Genomic DNA, 23,949 nt, shown 5'->3' with positions numbered 1-23,949 from the left:
AGAAAATAAAAAAAACATTTTGTAGATTTTCTTGGAGCGTTATTACAACGCTTCTAATAGCGTTTGAGTTTTTTTTTTTTTAAAGGAACTGCACAAACGTAATAAAATGCTACTACAAAAAGCAATTACCAGCATTTTTTCCAGTTTTTTTTTTTTTTAGCTTAAAAACATGCATGGAGCCCTAAAATTGGTTGTAAAGGCAGAAGGTTCATCTTAATGCATTCTATACATATAATATAAAAAAATCAGCCACCCTGATAAAAAAAAAAAAAAAAAAAAAAAAAAACCCTCCCTTTTTCCCCACCCACACATTGGCGGTAGATAAAGGCATTCTCCGACTGCACTTCTGCATTCTGAAAGCAGGGACTCTACTGTCAGAATACACTGATCAGCGATGCAACCGATTGGCTAAGTGGAAGTTTTCCGACATTCCAGCTTGAAAGTAGTAGAGTAGATTGACTTCTCTCTAGCGAGAGTGGCCATAGATGGATCAAAATTCAGCTGGTCCCTACTGAACTTGGAGCTATGGCCAGCTTAAAGTGGGAGTAAATCCCCATGTATGATCTTTAGCTGTAGGTAAACCTATAAGTACTGTAAATATCTCCTAAACATGCACCTTTTAGGAGACATTTACTTTAGATGCAGCCAGTGACGTCACCGGCGCATGCGCTCTGAAGAAACGGCGCATGCGCTCTGAAGAAATGCCATTCCTTCAGAGCCGTACCGTAAACAGCGACTCCCACGCGCATGCACGACGTCATCGCCAGCTTGGCCAGATAGTCAACGTCCGCAAACCCAGAAAGAAGACCGGGTGAAGATGGAAGAGCCTTCAGTGGTGACAGCACACCGCTGGAGGGCTACGTTTTCAGCTAAGTCTGTCATGTTTTTATTTATTTTTGGGTACAGTTTACTACCGCTTTAAGACTGGACGGCAGGTTTCTTTTACCGTTAAACCTACAAAAGGAAAACCGCTACTGAAAAACTCCAAATCTCAGCTACCCCCTTTAGGTTGATAGCATCAAAATAGCTAAAGGCTACACCTTGCCCAATTTAAGTAAAGTCTTTCCAGGTGCTAGAAAAAAAAATAGGAAAGCATTAATAACAGTTGTTGTTCCATCCGTTGGTTTTGCCTTTCTGGGGAATAGCTGAAGTATAATTTCCAGTTACCAAAATAAAAAGAAGTTCTCTTCTTGCTTATGTTTCCAGCCCTGTTATCTTACATGGGTATGTTTTGTTGGCTGTAACCCAGTAATTACCCCCCTTTGCTAAACAACTTGTCTTTTCCAAACACCCAGGTGTACTGGAGACACGAGGACCTTGTAATTAGACAGCGGGCTCCCGCCTCCCCCGTTCCTCCCACCACAGGTATGAGAAGTAAATACAGAGATGCAGGACTTGTGTCCTGTGGCCCTGTAACCCTTTCTACTCCTGAAATCGGTCACACACTGCTCTTTAGAGGAAACCCGCCATGAAAGAACGTTGAAGAACTCCGATGACCTCCTCATTCAGTTGCCTAGCTGTCATGTGGATTCTCGATATTTTAAGAGTCACTGACTGGGAACCAGTAAAGGCAGAACTTTCTCCTGATCAGCATATTTGTTTTGAGTCATTGACTAGCAGGGTATTAAAGCCAAAGGATCAGCATGACCGAAAGCTAACATTTTCTGCAGAAATTTAGCAATGACAACCTATTGTAAATTGCGACAATCAAAAACTGATATCAGTTGCATATAGATGCCAGTGATTTCAATCCACCGCTGGCTTCTTGGAGTCTCGGAGAGTTGGGGTCTCGCACCCACAAAATAGTACAACTTTTTTTTTTAGGACCCTGGATAATGGGGGGGGGGGGGGGGGGATGAGGTAGTTGGTGAACTCCTACACAACACTTTAGCAAGGAAACATTTTTCAGTAGCCTCTATAGATGAGGGTTCAACCTCATAAGATCTGGTTTGTGTTACATGAATTAGATCCATTAAAAAGGAGAAGTTTACCTTTATGGAAAAAAACTGGATTTTTGTCTTACTGTAAAACCCTTTACTCTCATGTTCACTGGCGGACAGTTCCAAATCTTCTTAACCCTTGGGTTTACGATGCCCCCTAAAGGAGTAGGACACTAGGTGGAAAAAAGTTTGAGTATGCCTATAGGACAGTCCCAGGGGGTATACTCCCACTCCCTGCTATAGGTCTTCAATTTTGTAACAAGTAGTGTCAGAAGAATGTATAACCCAACTCAAGCGGGGTGGGTGCTGTGTCCCTCAATGAGCATCAGAGAAAAAGATTTTATGGTAAGACAGAGAGCCAGTTTTCGCTTTCGTTCATTGACAGATACAGCTCCATAACTTCTTGACCCTTGGGACGTCCCAAAGCAGTGTCAACATAAGGGGTGGGAAGAATACAGCAATAAATACACTTCCCAAAGGCTAAACGTAGCCAGCCAGGTAAAACAGGAGCTCAACTAGGAAACAACTGGAGTTCACCTGACAAAAAAATAAACCCTCAGAGGACCAATTCTCTCCAACAGCGGCCCGCAAAATCTTGCCACCAACGGAAACATCCGCAGATGCCAACACATCCACCATATAAAATTTTGTGAAAGTGTGCACGGACAACCAGGTGGCCGCCTTGCAACCTGCACAACTGACGCCTGATGGTGGAAGGCCCAAGAGGCACTAAGCACCCTCGTAGAATTCGCCCAAACAGGGAAAGGAGGAACCTGACCCTTAATGGAATAGGCCTGCAACACCGTCTGCCTGATCCATCTGGAAATGGTCGCAGCAGACGCAGTCAGCCCCTTACGGGGCCCATCCGTAAGGACAAACAGGGAATCCAATTTTCGGAACGACTCAGTCGCCGCCAAGTACACCCTGATTGCCCGAACCACATCCAAAGAATGTAAGGCAATCTCTTTAGGGTGCTGAGGCTTAGGACACAAGGAAGGCAACAACGTCTAAAATGGAAACCAGAGAACGACTGGCAGGGACGAAGCACTACTTTATCTCCGTGAACCACCAAGTAAGGTGAACGACAAGACAAAGCTGTCAGCTCAGAACACCCTACATGCAGAAGAATAAAGCCACCAAGGCGGCTACCTTCTGGGACAATGTAAACAGAGGAATCTCTCGAGAAACTGGTAGGATCAGCCAGGATTTTTAGGTGTTACAGGGGGCCAAATGACACAGCACAAGCACTGTGCTGTATAACATGCTTTAAGGGAAGAGGATCTTTCTTTAGCAAATGCTTTAAAACTGAAATTTTCTAACAAAATGCTGCTAGTGTATGGACAGCTTAAATTAGAACTATAGGCAAAACTTTAATTTTTTTTTTTTGATAAAGGAAGGGTTATAACCCATTAAGGTTTATTTTTGCCATCTTTGTTCCATTGGGGAGATTTACCTTTACTTCCTGTCTAATAGCCAAACAATACCTGCAAATTAAGGTAATCTCTGGTGGACCCCCAGAGAACCAGAACTAGTCTCCCCATTGGAAGATTTGTCCTATTACTTTTCAGGGGACAACCCAAAATTTGGGATTTTCCTTTACTTTCACTGATGAATAGTAAATAAGACAAATCGAAAGGGTGAATCTCCCTAATAAAAATAAAAACTGACAAATAAAAACTGACAGGTGTTCTAATCCCTCTCCCCACGATCCAAAACTTTAAAAGCAAAATTTTGGGTTTTTTTTTTAGTTATATACTGAACAAAATTATAAAAAACGCAACACTGATTTTTGCCTGCATTTTTCATGAGCTGAACCCAAAGATCTCAGAAAACCTGGGATTCATCCGTGAACAGAACACCTCTCCAAAGTGCCAGATGCCAACAAATGTGAGCATTTGCCCACTGAAGTCCGTTACGAAGACGAACTGCAGTCAGGTCGAGAACCCGATGAAGACGATGAGCATGCAGATGAGCTTCCCTGAGACGGTTTCTGACAGTTTGTGCAGAAACTCTTTACTTATGCAAACTGATTGTTGCAGCAGCTGTCCGGGTGGCTGCTCTCAGATTATCTTGGAGGTGAAGATGATGGATGTGGAGGTCCTGGGTTGGTGTGGTTACACGTGGTGTGCGGTTGTGAGGCCGGTTGGATGTACTGCCAAATTCTCTGAAACTCCTTCGGAGATGGCTTATGGTAGAGAAACGAACATTTAATTCACGGGAAACAGCTCTGGTGGACATTCCTGCAGTCAGTATGCCAATTGCACGCTCCCTCAAAACTTGCGAAATCTGTGGCATTGTGCTGTGTGATAAAACTGCACATTTTAGAGTGGCCTTTTATTGTGGCCAGCCTAAGGCACACCTGTGCAATAATCATGCTGACTAATCAGCATCTTGATATGCCACACCTGTGAGGTGGATGGATTATCTCGGCAAAGGAGAAGTGCTCGCTAACACAGATTTGAGAATATTTGAGAGAAATAGGCCTTTTCTGTATTTAGAAAAAGTCTGAGATCTTTGAGTTCAGCTCATGAAAATGAGGGCAAAAAACAAGTATACATACCTTTTTTTTAAGTCGATCTGACCCGATTCCACTCTGAGCGGTCAGCCGCGGCTTCGCTGTGGAGGCAGGTGCAGGGAGCACAGCTGACAACAGAAGCCCCATAGTAAGTCTATGGGTGACGTCACTTCCCAATCATTTCACAGATGTTGTCAGCCGTGTCCTCTGCAGAGCTTCAGTCACTGGAGACCAGGTCGGATAGGTTTCAAAAAAGGTATGTATACAGATTTCTTCTTTACGGGGCTAGATAGGTTAGTGTTAGATTGTTGATCCCTGTAGATGCAGGAATTTTAGTGTAAGGGTGGACTTACACTTTAAAGTACTTTATAATGACATTTGGCTAGGTTATCTGCATGGATCCCATAGGAATAATCTCCACAACCAAGATTACTCTCCGTCAGTGAAATAACACAATTCCTGCCGCATTAATGCCAAATATACATAAAATGAACAAATTCCAAAACTGAACTTCCTGTTTCATCTCATTGGAGTAGATTCTCTATATGTTCCAATAGAGCCGATAAAGAGTCTGACACCATTAAAAAAAACCCTAGAGGATTCTTCTAATAAAGTAGATGGAAAACAACAAATCAGCAATGCCCTGGTGGTCACTTGAACTGGAAGTGAGGTGAAATCTTCCCAGGAGGAGCCAACTAGACGATTAAAAAAAAATCAATTATGAGTATCCAACCTCACATTAACTATTCGATCTTCAGAAGATGACCAGGCCATTTTTTGCGATATGGCACTGCGGTACTTTAACTGACAATCGTGCAGTCATTCAACACTGTACCCAAATAAAATTTGCGCCATTTTTTTCTGAAAAATAGCTTTCCTTTGGTGGTATTTGATCACCACTGTGTTAAGGTTTTGCGATATAAACAATTAAAAAAAAAAAATTGGATTTTTGTCTTACCGTAAAATCCTTTTTTCTCTGATGTTCATTGATGGACAGTTCCAGAATCTTCTTGACCATTGGGTTATACTGCCCCCTACAGGAGTAGGACCCTAGGCAGGGTGGGTGCCGTGTTCCTCAATGAACATCAGAGAAAAGTATTTTACCGTAAGACAAAAATCCAGTTCTCTTTCATGCATTGATGGGCACAGCTCCAGAATCTTCTTGACCATTGGGACGTCCCAAAGCAGTGTCGAACATAATGGGTGGGAAAACGCAGTTGAAAATAATTCTCAAAATACTAAAACTAGCCAACCAGGTAACATGGAGCTCAACCCGGAACAACTGGAGCTCATCTGAAAACAATACACCCTCAAAGAGGACCAGGTCCTCTCATACAGTGGCCTGTCAAACCTTGGGGCCAAAAGCAGCATCCGCAGATGCCAGTACATCCACTTTAAAAAAATTTGTGAAAATGTGCACAGACGACCAGGAGGCCACCTTGCAAACGGTTACTGGAGAACTGACAGGACCAAATTGAGATTACACGGAGCCAACTGGAGACCGTACTGGGGGAGCCAAGTGGCGAACCCCCTGAACAAGGGTGCGAACCAAAGAATGCATAACCAAAGGACGTTAAAAGTAGACTGCCAAGGCCGAAACCTGGCCTTTGATGGTACCCAAGGGCAGGTGCTGCTTAACACCTCGTTGGAGGAATGACAAAATCCATGCCACTGAAAATGAACGGGGATGAATCTCAAGAGACTCACACCATGCAATGTACGTATTCCAAACATGATAGTAAATCTTCCTAGGAGGTAGATTTCCTAGCCTTTAACAGCGTGGGAATCACTGATTCAGACAACCCTCTATCCTTTAGTACCTGGCTTATAACAGCCAATCTGTTAAAACCAGCCACTGTAAAGCAGGATGGAAGATTGGCACTTGGGCCAAAAGATTGTCTCTGAGAGGAAGTCTCCAAGGGGAACTGGCAACCAGCCGTGCCAGATCGGCGTACCAAGACCGGCGAGGCCAGTCTGGAGCCACTAGAATGACCAGAATCCCTTCTGCCTCGATCTTTTGCAGGAGTCTCAGCAGAAGTTTTAGCGGGGGAAAGGCGTATATCAAATGGTACTGGCCCCAAGGAGCCATCAGTGTGTCTGCGGTAATCCGCCTGCCAATTTTCCACCCCTGGAATATGCACAGCAGAGAAGGCTGAAACAAAGCATTCTGCCCACCTTAGAATGTCCACTACCACCCGAGTCGCCAGGACACTTCTCGTGCCCCCTCGGCGATTGACATATGCCACGGCTGTGGCATTGTCCGATTGAATCCTTACCGGGCACCCCTGAGGCGATTTGTCCATGAGCCAGACAAAGTCTTATTGCCTGAAGTTAAAGTAGATTGATCGGTAGTCTTGACTCCTCTAGAGTATAGACCCCATGAGCACATTCGTACCCAAAAAAGACTACCCACCTGGACAGGCTGGCAACTGTGGTGACCATCGTCCAAGTACAGGGAAGGACGTTTTTGCCCTGTCGGAGAGCAAACACACCATATCAGGGACCCTCTTGTATCAACAGGATCAGATTGTCTAGACTGTGGATTCGTGTTCCACTTTGCAAGAATCTCTTTGCAGAGGTCTCGTGAGGAACTGTGCAAACAGAACCGCCTCGAAGGTAGACACCAGGTACAGCACCCGCATGCAAGTCCTGGAAGGTGACTGACTGCTGGACAACAGGAGCCGAATCGTGTCCTGCAGCTTTTGGAGTTTTTCCCCTGGAAGAAACACCCTGGCTGAAGCAGAGTCCAGAGTCAGACCCAGATAGCCCAACTTGGTGGACGGAACCAGAGCAGATTTTTGGAAAGTCAATTTCCAGCCAAACTCCTGCAGAGCCCACACAGTAATTTCCAGGTTGTCTTTTAGAGCAGTCTGAGACTGCTCGCTGCAGAAGATGATCATCCAAGTACTCCAGTACCGCAAACCCCCGCTGCCGCTACAATGCAAATACCCAGGCCAACACTTTTGTGAATACCCGAGGAGCTGAGGCGAGACCAAAGGGTAATGCTACGAATTGATAATGCTCCTCGCCCAAGGCAAAGCGGAGGAAACGCTGACTGACAAATTGGAATAGGAGGGTAAACGTCCTTGATATCGATAGATGCCAGAAGTTTCTCTGATGTAGGGATGCCACTACCATACAAATAGACTCCATTCGGAACTTCTGTACCCGCACAAAGCGGTTCAAAGCCTCGAGGTCCAGGACTGGATGTACCTTTCCTTCCTGGGAACTGTAAACTGGTTTGAATAGAAACCTTGAAAACGTTCCGATTTAGGAACCGGAACAATCACCCCTTGCAGTAGAAAGTCTTGCACCGCCTCGAAGAGACCTCGCAGGCGGTCTGGGGAAGAAGACAAACTCGATCTTGTAGCCAGACCAAATCAGCTCGTGGACCCAACTGTCTTTTATCAGGGAGGATCTAAGGGTCCGGAAAGAAGCAACTCATCCCCCCCACACCTCAGACACAGGTGAGGGCGCCCCTTCAGGCAGCAGAGGGCTTGTCTGCAGGTCTGGAAGGACTCGCTCTCAGCTTACCAGACCAGGTCCTCTTGGAACCTTCCAGAGGAGGTCCTGACAGACTTCGATCCTTTGTCCTGAGATTTTGAGGGACAAAAAGGCTGCATATGAGCCGAAGAAAAAAAAAAAAAAAGGCCCACGTCGGCGACGAGACTCCTTGCCCCTGGCAGCCTGTAAGACCCTTAATGATATCATCCAGGGAAGATCCAAACAGGCGATCCCCCAGAAAGGGGAGAACAGATATGGCCCTCTTAGAAGACTTTCAGCATTTCAGCCAGGAACACAGGTGTCCGACCCTCTCAGGTAGGGACCCACGTCCACCCCAAGAGACCACCAGGGGACACTACTTACCACACCAAGGAACCTGGTGGGCACCGCTCCGGGCAGTCCACTGCACCACTGAAATGGGGGTGCTGTAGGCCAAGAGACACGCTGCGACTCAGACCGTGACCAGGTCCTTATGCGCCCTCGCGAGACGTTTAACTCGCAGGCCAGCCCATGTCCAGCAGGGCTATGTTGCGGCCAACCTAGCGCAGAGCTAAGGCCTGCTCCCGCTTGCTAGCTGGAATGGGGAGACCATAAGGATCTAGAATATTCAGTTCGTCACCCAGTCCAGCAGTTGATTGTAGTTCTCACAGGAACAGAAAATAAAAAGGAGGAAAAAAAAATTAAAATTTAAAAAGGAAAAAATGCTAGGACCAGAGATCTCAGCAAGGAACTAGGTCCTTACGCCTTACTAGGTGCCTATAGCAGAATGTGGGGGGCACTATAATCCCTGGGACTGCCCCATAGACGTTCTATAGCTTTTCCCTGCCTAGTGTCCTACTCATGTAGGGGGCAGTATAACCCAATGGTCAAGAATATTCTGGAGCTGTGCCCATCAATGAACGAAAAACATTTTATTGCTTTCTGCTATATAACACCCAAAAAAAAAAAAATTAAATAAAATCTAAAATTTCCTTCTGAATTTAGACCAATACGTATTCTGCTAAATGTTTCTGGTAAAATAATAAACGCTTATTTGAATTTCTTTTTATACTATACAGGATTTATATAGCACCAATAATTTGCACAGCACTTCAAAATACGAGGGCAGACCGTGCAATTACAATACAAATTAATACAGGAGGAATCAGAGGGCCCTGCTCAGAGCTTACAATCTAGGAATATTGATTGGTTTACGTGAATGTTATAGCGCCTACAAACCATGGTATATATTTATAGATTTTTTTTTTTTTGTATATACAGTACTAGTAATGGCGGTGATCAGTGACTTAAAGCAGGACTGCAATATTGCAGCAGACAATCGGACACTGACACATTGTGGGAACCAGTGACACGAATACAGTGATCAGTGCTAAAAATTTGCACGGTCACTGTACTAACGACACTGGCTGGGAAGGTGTTAAATATCTAGGGTGAGCAAAGGGTTAACTGGGTGACTAGCCAGTGTTTTTGTGTACTGTTAAGTGCTACTTTTATTAGGGGAAGGGATTGATTTTATTCCCTGCTTTGCTGACACAGAATCCATCCCTTCTGTCAGAACAAAGATCTGCCTTGTTTACATAGGCAGGTCTCTGTTCTGTATGTTTTCCCAACGATCGGCGGGTGCTGGCAGACATCCCATGCCCGGCACCTACAGATCAGCTTCTACTGAAACTTAATCACAAAAACATTGGCGCGAGCTCCTAGGCAGAAGTGCGGAAATGTATATACACACACATATACTTACACACGAGGGCCGCCCTGTATGCAGTAAATCTGCTATGGGGCAGTCTCGGGAATGGTTAAAGCTTTAAAAAAATTTTGATGCAAGCTTTTTTTTTTAATAAAAAAAAAAAACAGTAATAAAAGACTAGAGCCTCACCTGAGTGCCCTGCTCAACTTGTCATAGTTCATCTGTGGCTTGCATTTCCGTACTCCCCATAACCTTGCCACTTCATCAGGGTCCTTAATGACGAACTCCCCATAATCTCCTTGCCAGGCAATGACATCATGATACTCTTCTTTTCTCAGGAGCTCTAGAATGAAGTGCCAGAGCTGGATTTGTCTGGAACCCGGGCTGGACTCTGGCTTATAGGCCCAGTCAGGAAAGGCGAACCCTGCAAACACAATAGAAAAATAAATTAATATATGTAAGAAATTTCAAACTTCAATAATCCACTCTAGCTGACATATGTACATTGCAATGATTTGAACAACCTTCATTGCATATTTCTACCTTTATCTGTTCTGAAGAAACAGCCAATTGTGTCACCTTGTATGTCCTTTCCAGACCAATTTGTGAAAAGAAGGCTTTGCATTCAATCATCCGGGCAGATCTCCATTATGAAAAGATGCAGTGTCTGCATCCTTTTAGAAGAAAAGACTCAAGGTTGCCATATTGCACCGTATTTTTAGAAAAAAAACTGTCTGCATATTAAAATGGAAAGGCCGTTTTTTTTATAACAAAATTACAAATTAGCTTGTGGGGCTTTAATATTCTTTTTTTCAGATGTCTCACAAAAGATAACTAGGAAGGGCTGACACCATTTCTTTCGATTTTATTCCATAAAATGCTGTGTATGATCAACCCACATCAGGAAATTAGGAGTCAGGTGCATTTTGGGCAATACTTGCAGGGTCATTCAAACCTGGAAAATCAGCTTATTATTTATAATTATATACTTATATTATCTTTTTTTATTTTTTGTATTAACACACACTTTAAAGGCCATTTCCAACCAAAAGTGACCTTCATTTTAGATGCTGAACAATCCATAGACTTCTTGTACATTTTTGGGATTCCAGCAGGAAGATTTTCCTGCCAGAGTTGAGAATCTGCCCTCTGCTCTGTCTATGACAAAGCCAAGCATAGGATTATACCACAGCCACTGATGACACCTATATTTTGCAACATCCCACAGTTATGTAAAGCTCACATAATTACAGCAAGAAAAACTTTGAGAAGGCAGTCGTCGGCGCAACCCTAGAATATGTAACGGAATAGGAAATCTCGGATTCCATTTATAAAAGCCTCAAAATAGCCAGCCTTACTAAAATCAGAGCTCCAAATGGTCCTTTATTTTGGCTTTATTCCTTTTTTCCCCTTCAACTGTCTATTTTAGGACGGCTGTGTAGATCTGCTTATATGAATACACTATTTAAAGTGAAACTCCAACAAAGTAATTTGCAAACCAATTTTTTCTGGCCAAAACATCTAACTCGGTACAGTCCCCTCCTGTAATCCTGACAGTATGTCTAGACTGGTGGTCTTATTTTTCTTCACTGCAGCTATGTAATAGAAATTTGTCACCACCCTGGTGAAGGAGCAGAAGTACATTGATGAGGTCATCCCTCTGCTCGCTACTCCAAATCATATTCAGGAAGGCAAACTGACAACTCTGAGCATAAGTGTCCTTCCACACAAACTATCCGATGAGTTCCGCCTGTCAGTTTTTTCTTTAGGCGGATCTGATCGGATCCTCCATGCATCCCAATGGGGCAGCAGATGTCAGCGGAGACATCTCCGCTGACACCTACTGCTATCCGATTCCGATCCGGTCCGTGAAATCCAGATGGATGGAAAGCCGATTTTCCATGCATCCAGCGGATCGGATGAGAACGGACAGGCGGACACCGAAACGCAGAAGTGTAAATGGGCCCTGACCGATTGTGTTTTTTTTTAACAATAGTAAATAAAACTGTTATTCACAATCAAATGTCATCCCCTTCCTCTAGAAATGTGGAGACATTTGGTAGCAATGAGCACCTACTTTGTTCTTAAAGTGGAGTTCCAGCCTGGGGGGAAAAAAAAATAAAAAAAAATAAAAAAAAAAAGTCAGAAGCTACAAATACTGTAGCTGCTGACTTTTAATAAGGACACTTAAAGAGGTTGTAAACCCATACGAAATTTTTTATTTTTTTTTTCGACCTGAAAGAAACACATAATGAGCTAGTATGCATCGCATACTAGCTCATTGTGAAATACTTACCTTAGAACGAGCCCCCGCCGTGCCGTCCGCTTACCTGTATGACAGGCGACATGTCCAGTCGCCCGTCTTCCGGGATCGCGTCATCCGGCCATCTGATTGGCCGGAGCCGCGGGAGCCGACGGTCACGGCACGGGGCTCTGAAGAAACGGCACCAGCGACCGTTCCTTCAGAGCGCATGCGCCAGTGACGTCACTGGCTGCATGTAAGGTAAATATCTCCTAAACAGTACATGTTTAGGAGATATTTACAGTACCTATAGGTAAGCCTTATTATAGGCTTACCTTACCTATAGGTAAAAGTGTCAGAGGAGGGTTTACTTCCTCTTTAACTGTCCAGGTAGCCCGTGATGTCGGCACCCCAAGCCAATCCGTCCACCAGCTCCGGGTGCAGGCGTTGGCCTCACAGCCTGTTTCCTGCCGTGCATGCGCAAGTCACGGTGCGCTTTCTGAATGGTCCTGCTGTCTTCTGGGACCCGTGTCTCTTTCAGAAGGCAGCAAAGGGGGGGCTTTGCTGGAAATTACATAGATTGCCGCACGATGATTGCGGGGATCTTACCCGAAGGTGGGAGCATGCACCTGGTTGACAATGTGGCAGCGGGGGGGGGGGGGGGGGGGGGGAGATAGCAAAAAAGCAGAGCGTCCCCTTTTGGGTGGAGCTCCGCTTTAAAGAGGCGCTTGTACAACTCTTCTAGGGTTGTATGAGCAGAAGTAGTTTTGCTCCCATGATGCAGTGGCCAGACATAGGTCTTAATATCAGCACTTCATCCGTATGTACAAGACTAGATTACCTTTACTGGAGCATTTTTTTTTTTTTTTTCAAAGGGTTTAGTAAAGAATGCTTTGGGGTTATGCGGCCAGTTTAGACACAAACAGTGCTTAGTGGTGTTCATCTCCAAAGGCATTTTCTGTGATCTGCTGACTGGGTGGCGGAGAATAAAGGCAGGATTTCCCGTACAGGACGGGTCTCGGCCTGTCTTGTTGCCATGTGAAGTTACTCGAAACATGTGAGAGACTGTGCGGTGTGGAGCAGGCTGCCAGCCTACAGCTTCGCTCCATCCTAAACACACACTAAATAGCTCCCAACTGAGGTCACATCATCCCACACAAAGGCCCTTTTCTTATAAGGGCAGGGAAAGCAGCCGTCTCCGGCGCATTCCTTCCAGGAGTACAGAACTAAAAGGAGGGGGGGGTGAGGGGCAGCCTGTCCCATCCCCTCCTCCCGCAGGAGATAGACAGCATCCTTACAGGCACGTCCCTCAATACTGCTGGAACCAAAGGCCCGAGTCATGGAGCATTAAGTCATGGAGCATTGTATGGGGTCGGCCTTGTGTAGATCTACCAAGTACCTTGCGGCATTTCAACAATGCAAAAGTGCCAGATCTACAAAGCTAACAAATGTTTGCAATTTGAGCAGGCATTGTCTGCTTTTGCATGTTTTAACCTACATAAAAACATACCACTGAGTGCACATTTCATATTAAGTTCTTGTGCAGTAACTATGTACGGTACTTTAAATGGTAACATGGATCATCGAGTGATAACAAGATCACTCAATTCCACCACCACCCAATCCACCAGCATATACTCACCTTCCCTTTGCTCCCACAATGCTCTGTTCAGCTACTGAGAGCACAGAGATACATCCAGTACTTCCAGGTATTGAGGAGCATTTGACCGCGTTTGTGCCTGGTGAATGGTCCAGCACTACATGCGCCTATTTCTGTAGAGCCAAGGTTGCGAGATCACTTTAGGCAAATTGAGTTGAACCAACAATTCTTTCGTTTTTATATCTGAGGACTGCTGTCCTGATGAGATCTGAATCACCTTCCTGGTCACTGTAGCAACTCTGCTCAAAATTTATTCTGTGGATCTTTGTAAAATTTTGCTCTTCTATCATTGGGAGTCAGCGCCACATGGAGACAGCATAAGACTAGGCATGGCAACTTGGTCCTGAGGAAACAGCTTAGCTGGGTTTTACCTTTGGTGAAATGTTAATGAAGTGTGCTCTTCTATTGCCACCAACGCATGTCGCTGAAAATCCAAGAAGGAGCAAACATTGGGGAAAATTTTACAAGGGCAAAAACTTATGTTGATTTTCCTTGACTTGCTGCCTCAAGTTGGGGCTTGCATAAAAAGTGCTTTCGTTTCCAGAGCGCTACGATTCTCCATAAGACAACTGAAGCCATGTGCCTGCACAAAAGACTCCCTCTATTTAGATCACAGAGTTATGTAAACTGACAATTAAAGAGCAAGTACATTTCAAGAGAATTTGCAGACCGTTCTTTAGTAAATATACTATGCAAATAACTAATTTGTTTTTCTGGAAGCGCTGCTTGGCACAGAAATATACGATGCAATTGCCTCCTTGGCTGCCAAACACTGCCCCAACTGACAAGGTCTGAAAAGGTGAAACGTCTAATTAAACATTTCCACATATACTAGCAATACAATGACCCAGACTTTGCAGCCAAACCTTAGGCTATACCAGTCAGTTCCAAGGCTAAAACAAAATATGCTGGATGCCCTACTGCGTCCACTGGCCACTTAAACGTAACCAAAACTGTCTCTTCACTCCAGTTACTGGCCTGTAACAGCTCCAGAAGCCTCTAGGCTTCCCACTGGGAGTGATTTGGAACAGATGGTTAATACATACAATTTACCGATTGACCATAAAAAAAAAAAAAAAAATTTAGTTTTGGACAGAGGGGCAAGGGATTAGAACATCAATTCGTTTTTTTTTTTTTTTTTTAATTTTTATGGATGTCTGTGACCCTGTTAGGGAGAATCTCCCTCTCTATCTATCCTGTTTACCATGATCATTGAAAGTGAAAAGAAAAAGTAAAAAGAAAATCCTAAATTTGGGTTGTCCCCAGAAAAGAAATAGAGGGGAAATGATTAAACGTGGACACTAGTTTTGGTGACCTGGGGGCCCCCCAAGGGATTCCCATAATTTGCAGAGAATTCCTGTAACTTCTTGATTTGGCTATGGGACAGGAAGTAATGTTAAATCTCCCTAATGGTTAAAAAGATGGCAAAAAAAAAATCAAAAATCTGATGGGTTATAATCCCCCTTGCTCTATCCAAAAATGAGGTTAAAAAAATGAGTATGAGTAGCCAAAATTATTATTTTTTTTTTGTTTTAGAGTGGAGAAGTATTGAGGACTATAATGGGTTTTCACTGCTATCTGGGGATCCGTTAAAAAGTTTCTCATCACTTACTGTCCCTCTACTAATAGTTTTGCTAGCTAGATAGGGAGTAAGACCCCGTTCACACTGGGGCGACCTGTCAGGCGACCTGGTTGCCTGACAAGTCGGGGTGGGTCGCCTGCCATAGAGCAGCACAGGACCCGTTCTAATAGGAGCGACACAAGTCGCTCCGACTTAGAAAAAGGGTCCTGAGCTTCTTTGGGGCGACCTGCATTGACTTCAATTATATGAAGTCCGTGCCCGCGGTGCGAGCTGCGCACCGCGACTTCACGGGTCGCCCCGGCAAGTCGGGTCGCCCCAGTGTGAACGGGGTCTAAAGAAAAATCTCCAACAGTTACAACCTCAAGAAAAAAAATAAAAAATAATAATAATTTCAGTTCAGTAGGGAAAGTCTAGAGAAACGCATCTTTTTGTTGCTTCCATGGCCCAGTTGCATATTTATATAGGGGAAGCACTTGGGTTCTCTGTTCAAACACCAGGACACTATCTACATGCAGTATGCATGTTCTCCCAGTGTTTGCATGGGTTTTGTTTTTTGTTCCAACATGCTGGTGGGTAAAGTGGCTCCTGTATAATTTGGCCCTAGTGTGTGTATGTATGTATACACATCTATCCATGTGTGATAGGGACCTTAGATTGTAAGCTCCTTGAGGGTAGAGACCACTGTAAACGTACAGCTCGTAAAAGCAATACATACATTGTCTTTTAATTCCTTTGGCATTAATATTGTGCAGTCTGTGTTGTCTGGAATCTCTCTTTAAAGGAAAGAGGAGTAAATGCATACAATTGCTAGTAGCAGGTTAAATGGAGTCTTGCCCTCATATTTGAAACAAACACTGATTAAAGGACATGGAGCAGAAATCTCATACAAGTTTGTGCAAGTATCTGAAGGATAATGAAGTTCCTCAGAGCGGCAGCCGTCTCCACTCCCTCATCCTTCCTGTTCTCTGGTTTACTGGGTGAGATGGATCTATTGACCCACAGGAAGGCTGTGCAGAATTAAAAAGGAAAACAGCCACATGCTCCAAGGCTTACCTAAACCGTTTCTTAGCGGTAAACGAACAAAAGCCTTGCAGACGCCGCTGCTTTATCTTCCCTATTCTGCCTTGCAAATCAACTGCTATTCATGTAGGCCCAATGACCAACTTTTAAAGTGGATCAAACCCTCTTCCCCACCCCCCATACTTCTGATTATTCTGTTCAGACAATCGTAGATTGCTGGACAGCTTAATCTTTTTTTGCCACCACTGATTCAACTAATTTTTTTTACATTGCGTCCAAAATGGAATCCCAGACTTAAGCCCCGTACACACGTACCGATCGTCGGCCGAACGATCGGCTGTCTTTTGTCCGAGGGCTGTCTTGTCTGTTGAAAAGTGCAAAAGACTGCACACGAATTTTGTCGGCCAACAACAGCCGACTGCAGAAGTGATGTCATGTGATGGTTAACTTTCCTTGTCTTTTTTCTTTTCTGAGCATGCCCAGTCTTGCAAATCTGCGGTCTGTCGGCCGAAATCTGTACTGACTGGCGAACAATCGGCCGTTCTGGTGTTGGCCAACAAAAATTTTAATGCTTGCACGACAGATTCTGTTCGGCCGAAAATGCGCTGTTGGCTGTCGGAAGCATCATACTAACAAGCCTACAAATCGGCCAGTCGGCCGAATCTTTACGGCCGACAATCGGTACGTGTGTACGGGCCTTTAGACAGGTTTCTTTGAGGGAAAAAAAAAAATATATAAAATAAGATTTCCCCCCGAAAACATTAGCAGGAAAAATTTTCCATCCTCCATTTTCAATTTCTCGCCACTACAGTCAAAAGCAAAACATCAAATTGACCCCCAGTATAGAATGTTAACATTGTCCATTGTTTATTGTTGTCAAACGCATGTTCCGAAAACTGAAATTGTCATTCGAAATTCTACTAGTGATGGGCAGCTTTATTCTGGTCACTAGGGCTGTTGAAAATAATCGTTGCATCGCGATGCGGCCACCCGCGATTCTGCATCGATGCGGACCCCCCCCCCCCGAATAATCGATTTCTGGCCCCTCCCCCTCCCTCCCTCTTCTGTCATTGCTGGATAAGACGCATGTAGGCATCCTCTTCCGCCTAGCTCTCCTGCGCAACAGCTCTGCTTACTTCAGTTAATCGTGATGCATCGTGATATCAAATCGTGACCCTAATAATCATATTCGAATCGAATCGCGAGGTAAATGAAGATGCACAGCCCTACTGGTCACAGATTTAGAAGGGTTCTAAAGAGGTAGTGTTGGTGCCTGGTAGCATTGTGGGAGGAAGAGCATAATGTCACATGGTTCCCCCCATACCTAGAAGTACCAGAAACTTCACTAGTCGGTGAATGGGGCAGCAGGAGACATAAATGAAAGGCAAAAATAAAGCAGCCGGTAAACAATTACCTGTAAATAAGCATCAATGAATGAGCTGTTAAAATCTCCAAGTATAAAATTGTTCAATGATTGTGCGAAGTTCAGCTTTAGGTCGTAGTTGCTTTATCACCATGTTCTCGTAGTTGTGGCAAAAGGAACCCTTAAGCTATTATATTCATAATGACAGATATATTTTACAAATACTAAAATCTAAAAGACCTTGATTACACCATGTGTTGACACCTCAAGAACGTATAATTTTCTTCAGTCAACTTTACCCATGCAATTTTTTTAAGTGCTGAAGAACAAATTGAAGTGACGATTCCTCATGACAACACAGCAGGGCATTCTATGCACAGATCACGTGCACATAGTCACACACCATGGCACGAGGTGTGCACCGACACTCAATGCACAAAGAGCCCTTTTCTTCTCACTAATAATTCCTGTGGACGACGTCTGCTCCTAGTTCAGCTGATGCTGCACAAAAGGGAGCACTTAGCCTATTACCAGTTTTTTTTTTTTCATGAGCCGTACTACGTGCAATAAAAGTTTTACAGATTGGGGGGGGAGAAAATCACGCAACGGCAAAAGGAGATGAAGTGGAAAATAAACATCTGTGGCCGGAAATTCGAAGTCCACTTGGCCAGGCTCAGCCTAGAGGAACCACGGTTCAGAACCGCTGCGAGTAAACATTAACCGAACCCTTCGATGCCCCCTTTTGTGCAAATGAAAACAGGAAGCAAAAACCTGCAGAATCAGCTCAAAACTTCCATCATCTGGACATAAAACTGAGGTGATGGGACAGGACTATCTGAAGAATTTACATAGGTACAAGGATCATCAACCAGGCTTCATGACTCAGCTCAGTGTAATGGAAATAAGTGGCCAATTAAAAGGGTCCAAATTAAACTGACTTTTGTTTTAGTTGGAGGAAGACTTCAAAAAACACTTGTTGGCTTTTTCGATCTGTTGGAGGCTTGAAAAAAGAAAGAAAAAAAAACAAAAAAAAAAAACCACCATAAAATTTTACGAAAACTACCCCTGCTACTTCTTCTTGTGCCTGTTTTTTCCCAAAGTACACTTTCTGCATTTTATTTCTATCTTTATAGCAGTAATAGAGTATTGTACCATGTTTGACTTTCTGCGTCCATCAATGTCTAATGCCTCGTACACACGCATCAATTATTGGTCGTGAATTTTCGGCCAACGTCCGATCGGCCGATTTTCGGCTTGTTAGTATGATGCTTTCGACAACTGACTCCGAGAAAAATCTGGTGTGCAGGCTAAAAAATTTTTGTTGGCCGTCAACACAACGGCCGATTTTCCGTTAGTTAGTACAGATTTCGGCAGACAAAAATCTGATGAGCAAGACTGGGCATGCTCCGAGATGAAAAAAACACACGGAAATTAAACCATCACATGACATCACTTCTGAAGTATATTTTTGTTGGCCGAGAAAATTCGTGTGCAGGCTAGAGCACATTTCAACCAACACAACAAAACTGGACAAAAGTCGGAAGATCGGTTGGCCGATAATCGTTGCGTGTGTACGAGGCATAAGTAAGTGATACCCTTTATAGGCCAACCTAAAGCAGTAATTAACTCTTCTCCTCCCACACCCCAGGATTTTTTTTTTTTCCCCCTCACTCTAACCTGTAGTGCTACATTTTTTTTTTTCAAATACTGGCCTACAGAGTAAATCCAGCATTGTCCTGCCGCAATCTGCTGTTTGGATGACATACACCAGGTTGCCTGCCACCATCTTGGTACTCTTTAGCTGACTGCCTGTTCCAGGTCCAGGCAGCCAGCTACCAATGAAGGTCTGGGCCCACCCTCTGGCCATTAAGAAGGCCTGATCATGCAGCCCCTTCTGGGAGTTGTGATGCAAGTATCCCATGAGGCTGCAAAACCAGGAACATGTCATTTTGGCCTAGGCCAGAATGGTGGCAGGGCCCAAAAACAAAATCAAGAGGAAAAAACCCCATGATAGTAAGCCAATAAAGGGTATCACTTAAAAACACCAAAGTTCTACCTATCCATACCAAAATTATGACAACAAGCTATAAATAATGTTGACTTAGGTATTTTAAGACAGACATTAGGAGATTAATCTTGTAGCATGTAGACGAAGGTAAAGGACTTCTGCAATAGAAGATGTATAGCTGTTCCCGTATGTGAGAAGTCATACACCTACTCTTGAAGAAGTGGAAAGTTTAGTCCACGAAACGCGTCAGTTTATGGATGTTCATGATGTCATTTATTACTTTGTTACTATTTTTTACATTGTCATGTTGGTTTATTTGAACTTGGTTTGGGGGCTCACAGCCTTGCCATTTAATCCTATACCATTTATGTCTGTATTTATACATCATGTTTTTCCATACTATACTTTTGCATAAATGAAGCAATTTTGTTCCATCAGTCTTGTCAAGTTATGTCTCTCATCTAAAGTCCCAACCTCTTTGCATTTTCATTTGTATGTGAGAAGTCAATCTATGGATAGACTTCTCATGAACCGGTTTGTTGGCAAATGTTTGCTTAATGGGCTGCAGTGCTGTTTAGTGTAGTCTGATGGCGGGGAGTCCCAATGTCACCTCGTGTGGATGGAGGAATCGGTGCAATCTTTTCGTTTAGCTGGCTAACAATGAAAAAAAAAATCTTTAGGAAGCAAAGCAGGAACACCTGCATGGAGAACAAGACATGGCATCTCCAAGAGATAAAGCCTGTTAAGCAAATAAAGCCCACCATTGTCCACCCCAAACAAATGTCTTTTATTGTGGACTGACCCTTTAAATGAAGAGGCTTTTCCTGTGTTTTAAGCTTTACAAAACACACAGCTCTAGAAATAGACCGCTAATGCACATGAGTCAATCACTTCACATGGAGGAGTGGGGAAGTGACTAATCCACTAAATACAATCACACATACATTTATTAAGGTGGGATAATATATAGAGATGGGGACTGGCGTCACAGCAGCTTCTAGCGCGAGTTGTCTGAGTCATGTGACAACTGCTGTTGCTACCGCTGAAGTACTGTCAACTGGCTCTTAGGTGAAAACCTGTTCTATGCTATCGGAATATGCAAAGTTTATATTAAGCGTTATTAAAGATTAGGTTTTGACTATTTCAACCAACAACTTACTTTCCTGATACCTGGACCACAAAAGAGAAAGGATTTTGGCTGCTGAAATTTTGGAAACATTAACGGATTCAAAAACAGCCCATAGCAACTTTTTCCAACTCCCCAATGGCCAACATGGTATAAATACACATTTTCTCAATTTAAAGAACGGAGCTGAAAAAAAAAAAAAAAAATATCTATACTTCTGTGGCGGACCTACTTCTGAAAATGCTAGATGCCTGGATGTCTCGACTTCAAAACTTTTAAGTCTAGCTCAAGCTTGTAGATCAGAGAGAAATTAAAACCGATCTACATACGTGTGACAGATCGAGTGACAAATGGCGCTTTTCCACTGCATGGAACCGAACGGTTCGGCTCACTTTTGTGCTTTTCCACTGCTGGTACCGCATGGTATGGTGTAGGAACGGTTCGGTACGGCGGCACTTTTCCACTGCATGGAACCGAACGGTTCGGCTCACTTTTGTGCTTTTCCACTGCTGGTACCGCATGGTGCTTTTCCATTGCATGGAACCGAACGGTATGGCTCTCAAAAACAGTACCACCTCGATTGTGGTTCTAAGAGGTACCATACCCGGTACCATATCCCACAATCCTTTGCAAGCAGTCACTACTAGCCACTGATTGGTCAGAGAATCCCACCCACCCCGTTGTTATCTCACCCACTTAACTTTAGTACTACTTTAGTGGAAAAGCAAACCATACCGTACCATACCAAACCGTTCCAACACCGTACCATGCGGTACCAGCAGTGGAAAAGCAAACCGGGCCAAGCAGGGCCAAGTAGAGCCGAGCCGATACTTGCAGTGGAAAAGTGCCAAAAGTCTTTGGAACTGTGTAATAGCCAAGAAACTCCAGTTTCTAGAAGGAAAATCGAATACAATAAATCTAACCTCCATATTGGTACTTCAAAGTATGGGGAAGCTGGGTGGTTTATTACCCTTTTGCTCATGTGACAGCACTGAAGCTTGGCAAAAGGATGTTAAGGCATCCAATTCCGTCACCTGTGAAAGTCCTCAGTCCTGTGTATTTAGCCAAGTGGAGCTTACATAAGGGTTTTTTTTCTTACAACAAATAGAAACACCTACTTAAAATTACATTTAGGAGATTTTGCAGGTTTGCCCTGCATATGGCCAACTTCTTTTCACCCCTGGCAGTTTAATGGTCAAACCTAGAGGAGGGAGGTAGGGCAAGTATACGTTTCTAGAGGGGTCACCATTAATGTAACCTTGTTCCTTTAACTTTCATAGGCAAAAACACAGGTTCACCTCAAAGACTGTAGGCAACGTCTGACAGCTAGACCACAATGCCTTGCAGTGATGTCACCAACACCTATAAAACTGGAGCCATAAATCGCAATATCAACACTCCTGTTCGAGAACATATATGTGCGGCAGATGGGAAGTGGATATATGTCCACTACAGAGATGTCATGTTTCTAAAAACTGAAGCAGATATGACTGCTACGAGGGATTTACAAGACACCTCTTTAGAGCTTCACAAAAACTGACCATTACCCATATACTGAAGATCAAATTTGTTTTCCAAAGTAATTACTCAAAAAAAGACCATTGGCTTTAAAGCGGAGTTCCGGCCACAAAATCGACCTAATCGATTTTGTGGCCATCTGCTTGCTCTTCTTCACCTGAAAAGGAATTGGATAGTTAGGATTATTTTTTTTTTTTTTACTTACCTTGTAACTGTAGAAAGAAATACTCACCTATTTTCCACTTCCTCCCTCTGTGGCCGCGGCCCGCGCCGTCACTTCCGGTGTGCAATGATTTCTGGGAGCTGAACGTCATCGCTCCCAGGAATCAATGCGACGGCACCGGCCCGCTCGTCACTTCCGGCATGCCCAGAAGCTGTGTAGGAATGCGGCGCCGCACCGGAAGTGACGAGAGGGGCCGGTGCTGGCGCATTCTGGGAGAAGAAGACCCGGAAGAGGACGCAGAAGAGGATCGCGCTGGCTTCAGCTGCCCACAACAGAGATGGCAACGCTGGAGAAGAAATTCTATAAGTGAGTATTTCTTCTTGCAGGCAAGTGCGAACCAGGACAGATCAGAGGCTAGCCATTGTGGAATGTACTAGCCCTGACTGTCCCGGGGGTATGTTCATTGAAAAAAATGTTTTAGTGGCTGGAACTCCGCTTTAAGCTGGCCAATAGTAGAAGGTTTTTGAACAAACTCTGGTAAAAACATTGACATATGTCATTCAAAAAGGTGCTTCAAAATTTTGTTTGCTTTTAATAATTTCCCCAACAAGAAAAAAACAAATAGTTAGAAAATAGTTTGAGAAAAAATTTCCATCCTGCTCATTCAAATCTTCTCGTTACCATGGTTAAAAAAGAACATCAATTTTACCCAATTAGAAAATTGGACGAATGTTCTTAAAATTAAAAATTTCTGATGTTGCTAATGTAGGTCAGCTTTAGTTACTATCAGTGTTCTTAAAATAAGTTTGTGCAGTAAGAAGAATATTCTCTTGACTCCAAATCAGCAAAGGTGACGTGAACCAGACCCTACAGACAAATATGTTCATATTGGAGACCCATTTAGCAATGAGACCCTGTGTTGTGAGTACCTCATAGCCAAGTTAAAATGCAAGGAAAATAAACTATACCGTCCTGTGTACTTCCAACTTAGTTCACGTGTCTCATACGCAGAGGCACAGAGTATATTCACAACATGTCCAGACAGGACGAGGCTATTGTTACCGGGAGGTGATGTCTGAAAATAAGACATCGTGTCTGAAAAACAAGTGCCGAGAATGACTTTGGAAGGCGAGAATCCATTCTCGTTCAGTGCTGACCTCTACAATGTCCTGCTTGTGTGTGCGGTTACTATTAAAATTAATTTTTCCACAGGATACTCTACAATCCCCCAAATCTATAACTTCCAGCATCTCCCGCGGCTTCCAGTGACGCTTCCTATCTGTAAATACTATAGAGAGGGGAGGAGGAGCGCTCTTGTGGTTCTGCCATTTCCCCAAACCCCAAACAAATCAGGAGGCATCAATAATTTAACGTCCCTGTAATGGACGCCAGGGAGCAAGACAGCAGAGGAGCCAAGGACGTAGGGAAAGGCATTAAGAGAGGGTGAGGTCATTCACTGGCAAGGGGATGGGGGGGGAGGAAGATATGGCTGTCACACCTCAGACTATAAAGATCCAAAAGCTTCTGTGGACAATAAAGCCACATCAGTGTCACACTTTTATTTGTTTTATTATAACAAATTATCCAAAATGCACAGCCACTACTTTATCTGCATTTT

The 23,949-nt window shown here is 43.8% G+C and overlaps 1 protein-coding gene across 2 annotated transcripts in view; it reads right to left on the bottom strand.

Moving 5' to 3' along the window:
• The window catches only part of ERF (ETS2 repressor factor), a 214,922-nt gene that overhangs the window by 5,352 nt on the left and 185,621 nt on the right, over nucleotides 1-23,949 (bottom strand). For both annotated transcript variants that reach the window (XM_082273592.1, XM_082273593.1), the window contains one exon: nucleotides 9,839-10,073. In XM_082273592.1, the coding sequence (XP_082129718.1) occupies nucleotides 9,839-10,073 (235 nt within the window). The remainder of the gene's footprint in view (nucleotides 1-9,838; nucleotides 10,074-23,949) is intronic.

The sequence above is a fragment of the Pelophylax lessonae genome (genome assembly GCF_965119305.1).
Source record: "Pelophylax lessonae genome assembly, chromosome: 12".
NCBI classification, from domain to species: domain Eukaryota; kingdom Metazoa; phylum Chordata; class Amphibia; order Anura; family Ranidae; genus Pelophylax; species Pelophylax lessonae.
Note: the sequence above shows the minus strand (reverse complement) of the source record. Positions and strands in the feature narration are given on the sequence as shown.